At 18.9% G+C, this 10,899-nt stretch overlaps 4 protein-coding genes across 4 annotated transcripts; 2 read left to right on the top strand and 2 right to left on the bottom strand.

Moving 5' to 3' along the window:
- Positions 1-560: 560 nt before the first annotated feature.
- Positions 561-2,927, bottom strand: GCN20 (ABC transporter F family member 2, putative; the record flags this gene model as incomplete). The annotated part of the gene is made up of 1 exon (XM_028672526.1): positions 561-2,927. One exon carries the CDS (start codon positions 2,925-2,927, stop codon positions 561-563), a length of 2,367 nt encoding a protein of 788 aa, XP_028529070.1.
- Positions 2,928-4,684: 1,757 nt separating this feature from the next.
- EXP1 (exported protein 1, putative) lies at positions 4,685-5,294 on the top strand (the record flags this gene model as incomplete). Its single annotated transcript, XM_028672525.1, has 3 exons — positions 4,685-4,799; positions 4,909-5,138; positions 5,238-5,294. The coding sequence occupies 3 exons, from the start codon at positions 4,685-4,687 to the stop codon at positions 5,292-5,294; spliced, it is 402 nt and encodes a 133-aa protein (XP_028529069.1).
- A 618-nt stretch (positions 5,295-5,912) lies between these two features.
- PGAL8A_00348100 (conserved Plasmodium protein, unknown function) lies at positions 5,913-7,391 on the top strand (the record flags this gene model as incomplete). Its single annotated transcript, XM_028672524.1, has 1 exon — positions 5,913-7,391. The coding sequence occupies one exon, from the start codon at positions 5,913-5,915 to the stop codon at positions 7,389-7,391; it is 1,479 nt and encodes a 492-aa protein (XP_028529068.1).
- A 242-nt stretch (positions 7,392-7,633) lies between these two features.
- On the bottom strand, positions 7,634-9,603 carry PGAL8A_00348000 (WD domain, G-beta repeat-containing protein, putative; the record flags this gene model as incomplete). The annotated part of the gene is made up of 2 exons (XM_028672523.1): positions 7,634-9,081; positions 9,420-9,603. The coding sequence occupies 2 exons, from the start codon at positions 9,601-9,603 to the stop codon at positions 7,634-7,636; spliced, it is 1,632 nt and encodes a 543-aa protein (XP_028529067.1).
- Positions 9,604-10,899: the final 1,296 nt, after the last annotated feature.

The following is a 10,899-nucleotide window of genomic DNA, read 5'->3' as shown; positions in this document are numbered from 1 at the left end:
ATTGTTGATATTTTCTATTATTTTTACAGTTTTTTACCAATGATATTAATATTTTTTATATGTAAAAATTTTCTTTTTTTTTTTTGTAAAATTCATTGAATATATTTTAATTCTATAAAAAAAAATTTATTTTAATTATAAATTTAATTTATTTTTATTTTTGCAAGAATTTTTATTTTATTTTATTTTATTTTATTTTTTACGCATCTATTTATTTAAAGAACATTTAATGTTCTTATTATTTTATTTTATTTTTTAAGTTGTGTTTTTTTTTTTTAATAATTATGATGTATTAAAATATTAATGCTTTATACTTATTTATGAGTTTGCATTTTTTCTTAATTTTAATGTTTACCCATTTATAAATTAGTCTATAAGTTTTTTATGTAAAAGCTTTTTAAGTATGATTACATTTGATTTATGTTAACTAGTTAGCTTCATTTCAGTTTTTAGTTTTTATGCAAGTCTAATCAAAAAATGTATTCTAAAACTAGTAACAAGTATATACATATATATAAGTATTTTGTTGAAAAAAAAAAAAAGTAAAATGTGCATATGCACTATATCTTATTTTCAAGTATTAATTTTGTATATTTATCAAAATCATAGTTAATTTTAACCAATTCTTTCGTACAATTATTTATATGATATATTTCATCGGCTACATGTTTTATTAAATAGGTATCGTGGCTAATAATAATAATTCCTCCTTTATATAAGTTTAAAGCTACAATTAAAGCTTGAACTGATTCAATATCAAGATGATTTGAAGGTTCATCCAAAATTAATATATTGGGGTTTTTATAAGCTAAAATTGCTAATGCTAACTTACTTTTTTGACCTCCTGATAAAACATATATGGGCTCATATAAAATATTTGTAGGTATATTAAATTTATTAAAATATTTTATGGCCTCCTCTTCCTTTATATTTTTGCTTGAATAATTGTATTGTAATTGTTGTATTGAATTAAAAATTGGATTTAAGCTATCAACGTGGTATTGTGAATAGTATCCTATATTTGCTTTATTGCTAACATGTAATTCTCCTTCAAAAACATCTATTAAATTCAAAATAATTTTTATTAATGTTGTTTTACCACTTCCATTAACACCACATATTGCAATTCTAGAGTCCATATCCACTTCAAATGATGCATTTTTAAATAAAAACTCATGTTTAAATTGGTAATCATTGTTATTGATAGTTGAAATTTCTTCAGTAGTGGTAAGATTAGGTGACTCTGCATTCATTTTTATATTAGTTTCATTAAAATTATCACCTATTATAATGCTTTCGTTTTTTTTTATTTGAATATTTTTAAACATTGAATTTTTAAATGAGACGTTTTTTAACCTAATAAGTACATTGGATATATAAAATGGTTCTAAAAATGAGAAGCTAAATGGAGTTTCTTCTTTTTCCAAATTTATTATAGGTAATTTGTTTAAAAGTTTTATTCTACTCTGAACAAGTGATGCTCTTTTTGAATTACATCTGAACCTATCTATAAATTTTTGAACATGTTTTTTCTTCATTTCAATTGAATCAAATTCTCTTTGTTGTTGTAATAAATGTTCTATTCTAGTTTTTTCAAATTGGTCATAATTTCCTGAGTAATACGTTAATTTTTTATTATGAAAATGAATAATATCTGTACAAACTTCGTTTAAAAAGTCTCTGTCATGTGAAACAATAATACATGTTTTATTTAATTTTTTTATATAGTCTATTAGAAACTGTATTGTGTATATATCTAAATGGTTAGTCGGCTCATCCAATAGTATTATATCATTATTACTAAACAAAATACGACTTAAACAGAGTCTCATTCTCATACCTCCACTTAAAGAATTAACTTTTTTTTTCTGCAAATTAGAGTCAAAACCTAATCCACATAAAATTTTGCTTGCTTCTTTTTCTGTTTCCAAATAAGAAATACTATTTAATTTTTCATAAATATCTAATATTTTTTCATCTACATTTTCAGTATCACTCTCTTTCGTATTATTCATTTTTCTTATTTCATTTTTCTTTTTTTCTCCTTTAATTTCATCACATAAATTTTCCACATTATCATTTCTTTTACTTTTTATTGATTCAAGATATTCTAATTCTTTTAATAAATCATGTCTTAGTTTATCAACCATTAATACAGATTCCAGGACAGTAACATCTTCAAGAAATAAATCTTGCTCAATACAGGCTATGCTAATATCCTTTTTTATTTCTTCAATTTCATGCCTAGCTAATTTTGCTAGTAATGTACTTTTACCAATACCATTCTTTCCTATAAGTCCGTATTTGTTCATAACATTTATTTTTAAAGTAGTATCATTTAGTAAGTTTCTCTGACCAATGCTTAAATTAAAGTTATCAATTTTAATATCATACATTTTTTCAATTTTTGTTTTGTTTTTATTAAAATCGTCACAATGCAACAAATTATGTACTCTTACGGGTGATGGAATTTTAATTTTGTTTTTTATCCATTCATTAAATAAATTTAATTGTTTTTGCTTTTGTTTTTGTTTTTCTTTATTTATTTTTATACTTTCACTTAGGGGGATATTTGTATTATAGTTAATTTGTTTTTCATGTATTCCTAAAAAGGGATCATTATATCCAATGACATTATTATTTTTCCAATATTCTTTTAGGTTTAAGGATTTTGATAGTTTTTCATTATTAATATTTTTGTTTTCATCAGTTACTAAATTGCAGTTTTTTATGTGTTTATTAAAAATTTCTGTTATTTTGCTTTTTTTTATTTTTTTATCAGAAAATGAAGAAATTAAATCATAAAAATAATCTACACCATTTTCTAATATTTTTTTTTTTTCATCAATTATTCTTTCTTTTAAATAAGATTCAGTTTCCTCATCAAATTCAACAGTCTCGAATAAATTTTCTAAAAGTTTTTTCATGTTTTACTTTTTTTTGTTTACTCTTTTATTTTATTAAACCTTAAGTAAAAATTAATTAATGAAAAAGAACTAATGTAGTTTTATAAAGAAAATTTTATATAATGAACATGTTTAAATTAACCATACTCTTTTTACACTATTTAATTTCCAAATAATTAAAAAAAAAAAAAGAAATGATAAAAATAAAATAATTAAAAATTAAAATTTAAATGATTTTTATTCATTTAAAAGGAAGAGCCAAAAAATGGTATTTTTCAGATTATTTTTAAATATTCAATTTCTTATAAAAAAATAGAACATTTTTTTATACAATTTTTATATAATATTACAAATTACTTTAAAAATACATCATTTTTTTTTTAGCATATATACTGGAAAATACATTTCCTGTTTTATTTTTTTTTTTTTATGAAGTAGCATTTTTTCAAAATACAATGATTAATTTTTGTAATATTTTACACTGAATTAGATATTTTAAAAATTAAATATGTAAATTATTTAATTTATGAACTACATTTTTTTAAAATGTTAATTTCCTTTTTTTTTTGTGTTTTTTTTATTTTTTCAAATGGATTTCGCTAAAAACATTAAGAAAATTATATCGTTTAATAATGTATGATTAACATTTTTATAACAATTAATGCTTTTGTTTTTCATTATTTTTTTTTTTTAATATACAAAATATTTTTTCACCCTTACATTTTTCCTTGTTTATAAATTGTTTTATTAATATATTTTTTTTTTCTTGTTAATCTATTAATTTATAAGTGTTGTTTTTTTCTATATTTTATTGATTTTATTTATATTTCTTATATATAATAAAAGTACTATTTATATATATTAATTTTTGAGTTAATTAAAAATCCTGTAATCCTCATAAATTAAGTTCCATTGAACATTTCATACACTTCTACTTTTTATTATTGATACTTAAGTTTATAAAAATAATAATTTTAATTATTGTATATGAGGAATTTGCTAATGTTTTTTATATGCATGCTACTAAGGAAAAATAATTACATTTTATTAGTATAACATACTTTTATGTATTAATGCATCTTATTTTTTTAAAATTAAAATGCCATAATTTGAGGTATTATTTTTTTTTTTTTTATATTTTTTTTATTTTTTTGTAAAAAAAATAAAGAATAATGCAATAATTTTTTAATTTCTATATAATTTATAAAGAAAATCTTTTTAGTAATTGTTTTTAATTATTAATAAAGAATAAATAATTATACGTTATATAATAGAATAGTGAAGTGGCACATATACTAGCTTAAAGTATTTCTTGCATGCATTTAAATTTTTTTAGAAAAACCAATATCGGATCAAATTTACATAAAGAAGAATGCATCTCATAGATTTTTATAGCATAAATTTGTTATCTATTTAATATGAAAAAATAAAGAATTTTTTTTTATTGATATCTTTTTCTTTTAAAATTAAAAAAAATTTAAGTACTCTACTATATATAGTGTATACGTTTTGAATAAAAGATAGGTAAAGAAAAAATTAAATATTATTTAAATAAATTTTACTAGATATATTTTATTCGAAAATTTTATAAGGTTTAAGTTTTAAGAAATTCAAAAAAAAATTATATTACAATTTAATTATTAAAAAATTTTTTAAAATTAAGTAAAAAATACAAAATTTAAGAAAATTAAGAAAAAATTATTAATAAAAACTTTATTAAAATTTTAAATAAATTGTGCATTTAAATTATTCCTTACTATTCCTTACTTTTTATAAAAATGAAGCGCTTATCAATTATTTTCTTTGTTTTTTTCTTTATTTTTTTTAATAAATCATTAGAAGGTAAAATTAAAACTGAAGGAGGAAATGCCATTAAAAAAAGATCACCTAAAAGTAAGTTTAAAAATATATTAGATATATAAAGATTGAATTTATTTATTAAATGAAATTGAGAAAAATATATGGCATAATATATATTTATTTTTCATTCAAAATTTTATAGAACCAGAACCATTAGTTGATGTACAAGAATTATTAGCTGATATGATTAAGAAGGATGAGGAATTAGTTCAAATAACAAAAAGCAAGGCTGGATACAAATTGGCTACACAAATTCTTTCTGCAACTTTGGGTGTAGTATCAGCAGCTTTAATAGGTGGTATTGGATTAGTAATGTTTAATGCTAACCGTGGAAGACATCCATTCAAAATAGGACCAAGTGAACCAAAAAATGTATGATTAAAAAAGAATTTCTATGTTATTTTTTTAATTTTTTTCATTTGATTATTTCATTATTTAAAATTTTTTTTTTTTTTTTTTTTTTTTTTTTAGGAAGATGTAGATTCATCTGAAGAAGGAAATGATACTAATGAAGAAACATCATCATAATTTTCTTAATTTAGTTAATGGGTTTTAGCGCGAGCTTTTCTTATTTTTTTATTATCAGAAGAGTTTAAATTTTGATAATATTTATTTTATATATTTATTTACGTTTTCATTTTTATATAATAGTGGAAAATTTTTCTAATAAATTTTTCATTTTAACTTTTTCATTTTTTTTTTTTTTTTTTTTTTTTTATTTATTTTCCTTTTTATTGTTATATTTTGTTAAGTTGTTATAATGATTTATAAAGAAAAGTGTTAAGTAGTGATTTTTTTTTTTTTCCCCCCATTAACTGTTATAAAGATATGTAATATTTAATGAATAAAAGAAAAATTATTGTAAAGTTATGATTAATTTTAATACCATAAGAAATATAAATGAAAAAAGTATTATTTTTGGTTTTTCTAAAGTTAAATGTATTTTGTTTACTAAAAATATAATTTTTTTTTAATAGCCTTTGAAATATAAAAAGCGAATTTTTTGAAAAAATATTTCGAAAAATGTATTTGAAAAAAGAAAATTTTTTAAAGACCATTATTTTATTTTATTTTTTTTAAAATATGATTTTTGTTTAAGAGAAATAAATATATATTTTTTTTTTGTTTTTTTCGTTTTAAAGAATTATGCCAAGTGGTTCGTTTTTCTTTAAAGTATTTATATGTGGATCTCCCTTTTGTGTTTTGTTTTTTAATGAAATTAATAGAATAAGAAAATTTAGAGAAAATGAAAGATTAAACAAAAGTTTGTTTTTAAAAAATTTTGATAAAAATATTATAAAAAATGAAGAAAATAATGAGAAATTAAAAAAGCATTCTCTCTTTATAAATGATGAAAATGAAAATGAAGCACTACATTATTTTTATGGGAAAGCATGGGGATATACTACAGATTACGAAATTGATTTAAGTTTAAATACAGGCGATTTAATTTTTATTAAGCATGATTTGGATTATATAAATTTTTTTAAAAAAATATTATTAAAAATAAATAGATATCTTCAATCTAATGATAACTATGATGAAATAGGAATTATCATAAAAAAACATAACATTAGTTATGTTTATATTCAGAATATATTAAACAAAAAAGAAAAATTAATGCGTTATTCATATTTTTTGCAGAAGTATAAACCATCTGTTGTTTCATTGAGAAGGTTATTATGTAATGATGAAGATATAAAAAAGAAATTGCATGAGAACATATTAGAAAATATAAAGAGGAATGAAATTAATAAATATTCTATTTTTTTTAATATATTATATAATATTTTAAAAAAAAAAAAAAAAATTAATAAGGAATTATCTAAAAATGATTGTCTTTGTGATGAATATATATGCAAAAAAATAAATTCTAATATAGAAGTAAGCAATTTAATTAACATGTTTTTATTTAGATCTTTTAATTTATTTTTTTATTTCATGACTTATATAAATGAAGAAAATTTAAAAAGAGAGTCTCATGAGAAAAATGTACTTCTAAAAAATATTAATTCAAACAATACAATTCTATTAAATAATTCAAGATTATGTAAATCATTTTTGCATTTTTATGAGTTACCCTTGAATTCCTTAACTCAATTTCCTTTTATTAAAAAAGATTATGAGTTAATGAAGAAAAATAATTTTATTTATGAAAAACCAAATAGGAGTGTACAAAAAGAAATAGAAAAATTTATTTCACTTTTAATAGAAAACGAGCATACATTGATAGATTCCTTTGAATATATAAATAAAACACTAAAAAAAGAAAAAAAAGAGGAAAAAGAGATAAACAAATATAAGAATTCTATTTATTCAAATTATTTTACTGATAATTTGAGATTTTATTTTGAAAGTTTTTTTGAGTTAAAAAAATTTTCTTTAGCAAATTATCATGTTTATGAAATATACAAGAGCACTCATTTATTGCCATCCATAAAAAATTATAATTCTTTGTCATTATTTTTATGTTTAAATAATTTATGTAAACCTTTGAATCCACATAATTTATTACATGATACATTTAGCATACCAAAATTATCAAATATATTTCATGTAAGACAAGAAGAAGATGAAAAACTACAAAAATATTTTTATCAATTTAATAAAGTACCCAAATCATAAATATATATTTTTCTTTATATTTTAAAACTCTTTGTAACATTTAAAATTTATATAATACATTTTATTTTTTTTAAGCTATAACAAAATTTGCTTTTGCTTTGTGATTTTTATTTCTAACATTTCTTTTACGTTTTTATATTTTTATAAAAATAAATTTACACAATCTATTACATAATAATATAAAAAAAATGAGGTGAAATGAAAAATAGATAAGAATTGAATAGTGTACATAAACATTTTCTTTATGTAAAAGAGTTCGGCATAAATAAAAAACTTGGTACACCATCATCACCTGCTGCTATAATACTATAAATTTCTAATTCATTTGTGTATAAATTTTTAGAATCATAAATAAAAATGCATTCTATACAATTAATTCCTCCTTTTTTACAAGTACCAAAAGCCCATAATATATCTCTATTAATTTTATCATATAATATATTTGGTTTTTCAACAAAATTTTTAATATTTTGATTTATATCATTTTTTCCAGTTAAGTTTTTTTGTTGATCTGTTAATTTATTATTTGAACAATCAGAAAAATCTAACAAAAATAAATTTCCAAAAGAAGAACCAATCAAAACTAAGTGGTTTCCAATATATTTTGCTGATAAAATTGGCTCATTAACACATATTTTTTTCAAGTAATTATTCAAATTGGATGAACATATGCTTTGAATCTCAAATTGATAACAAAAACCATCTGCTGAACATGAAATAATATAAGTTTTATAATTTAAATTATAAGTTATAATACAATTGATGCTGGCTGTATGTATTTTTTTGCAGCTTATATATTTATGAAAAATTCGAAAATCTCTTACTTTTATTGTACCATCATTTTGACCTCCTGTTACTATTAATGGTATTTTTTCGTTATTTAAATTTAAATAACAGTTTTCTTCACCGAATAAATAATCTGAATTTATTGTATTAATATTATTTTGAATAATAGGTTTATCACTATCTTTTTTTGAATTGTTTTTTTCATTATAATGATTTCCTTGTAAATTTAAATTTCTCTCTTTTTCTCTATTTAAAATAGAATTCTTAATGAAATTTTCATCACCATTCTTATATAAATAAAAATAATTCATTGCCCCTATGTTTCCATTGTGTGTGCATTTCGCATTAAATATTTCTTGGCAAGATTCAACGTCAAAAACGCATATCGTTCCATTTTTGTCTCCAGATATAATCTTGTTTTGTAACCATAAAAATTTTGTTATTGGGTAAAAATGACTACCTTTGTATATAGACATTTCTCGAAATTTTTTGATGTCAAAAAGTTTTAATGTTTTGTCATAACTACTAGTGATACATTTTTCATTCTTTTTATCAAATTTCATATCACTAATTGTAGAATGATGCGCATACATTTCTTTACAAATAATTGCATTGTTAGAAGCTTTAAATTTTACTTCTTCAACTTTTTTTTGTTGTTCTAAGTATTCTGAACTGTTCATAATTTTATTAACTTTAGGAATTTTACACAAATAGATAGTATTCCATAAACATATTTTTCCATCTAATCCACCTGAAAGAATTTCATTTTTTTTAGTAAAGAACACTTGATTTACCCAATCATAATGACCACACTTTTTATGATATAATTCTTTTATTGTTGATAAATTTTTTATATTGTGTACGCGTATTGAGTGGTCTGTACTAGCTGTTGCCATATAAGTTCCTATTAAAAAAAAAAAAAAAATAGAAAAATAATAAATAAAATGGAATAAAATGAATATATAATCCATATAAAAAAAAATACAGAAATTTACTTAAATTCATTTATTTATTTAAAAAATTAAAAGAATAATTTGCATTTAAGTATTATAAATAAAAAGACAAATTGCTTTTTTCTATACAAATACATATTTTAAAGACATTTGCTATATAAGACATTTTTAAAATATATACATAAAAGGTCGCTATTTTTGTTAAAAAAGAAAAAAGTAAAATAAAAGTAGATTAAATTTTTTTTGTTTGCCATTAACTTAATATTTTGTTACTCTTTTTTTTTTTTACCACTTTCATCTAAGGAAAGAGAGAGGATTGACCTATCATGAGCATATTCGTAAAAAAAAGAAAATTCTGGTCCATTTTTTAAATTTTGATCTTTTAAAGAAGCCAAGTTTAAATCTATATTATCAAAACAAGTATTGAATGTCTTTATATTACTCTCTTTTAATATACTTGTTTTTCTCTTCATTGAAGAAACTTTTATATATTTTATGATTAAGAAAAATTACTTATTGATATAATACTTACAAAATATTCATAATTTAATTAATTTTTCATAATTATATATATAATTCTTTAAAGAAAAAAAATTAAAATTACAATATAGAAAAATGGATGTATTATAATGAACTAATTAAGAATTATTTTTTTTAATTTATGTATTAAGGATAAGATATTATTAATGTTATATTAAATTACAAGTTTTATCTATAGAAGAAAATTGTTTCAATTTTTTTTAGTTTTATAATTATTATTATTAATTAATATTAAAAATATTGTTCTAAAATTATTTAATTTTAATGATATTTTTTTAATATTAGTGTTATAATATATCCTTTTAACTAAAAGTATTTTTTTTTTTTGTTGAGTGTGTGCATAATTGTAAATTTACACAAATTTAATACTTCTTATGATGAATAAAATTTTTTCATCTAATATTAATATTTAATAATTATGTATTTACATAAAGAGATCGTTAAATATAAGAAGAGAATAATTAACATTGTATTTTATTGAAACTTTTGCTTAAACAAAAAAAAAGAAATTACATTTCATAATAATTCATTTAATTTTATAAATTTGAATAATTTATAAAATATTTTACAGTTTCAAAACATAAAAAAAAAAAAAAATCATTCTTAAGTTAATATTCATTTTTTTTTTTTTTTAAATTACAGTTATTACATATTTTGGATAGTATTATAACTGTTTTATAATAACAGTATTAAAAAGTTAAAATTTAGATAATTAAGTAAATTTCATTAAATCATATATATATATATATATTTATAAAAGTAAATTTTTTTTTTATTCAGTGAGAAATGTGTTTTTTTATGTGTGATTATTTTCACTGAAAAAAATATACATACTCAAGTTTAAATATTTTATTAAAATTGAAAAGTTCTTACCTAAATAAAAATAAAAACAACAAAGAATTATAAACTCTTATTTTTTATTGAGATATTTTATATATAAGAAAAATACTTAATATATAAAAAAAGAACTTTTTTATGTTTTCAAATATCTAAATATGTAACATTAATTGTTTTTAAATTTCATCCAATTTAATTAAATATATAATGTAATAATAATAGTAGAAACAAAAGATTTATATGAATATGAAATACTAAGGAATGTTGTATTTGATATATAATAATAAACTTTTCATAACTTTCCAAACATAAAAATCTCTTCTTTTTTTTGAAATAAATATGGTTTTATTATTAATATTTTTAGTTTTTTTTTTAATATAATTTATAAATAA

Source organism: Plasmodium gallinaceum, assembly GCF_900005855.1.
Source record: "Plasmodium gallinaceum strain 8A genome assembly, contig: PGAL8A_v1_98, whole genome shotgun sequence".
Classification (NCBI taxonomy): Eukaryota; Apicomplexa; class Aconoidasida; order Haemosporida; family Plasmodiidae; genus Plasmodium; species Plasmodium gallinaceum.
The sequence above is the reverse complement of the archived record's forward strand: the minus strand, read 5'-3'. Positions and strand labels throughout refer to the sequence as shown.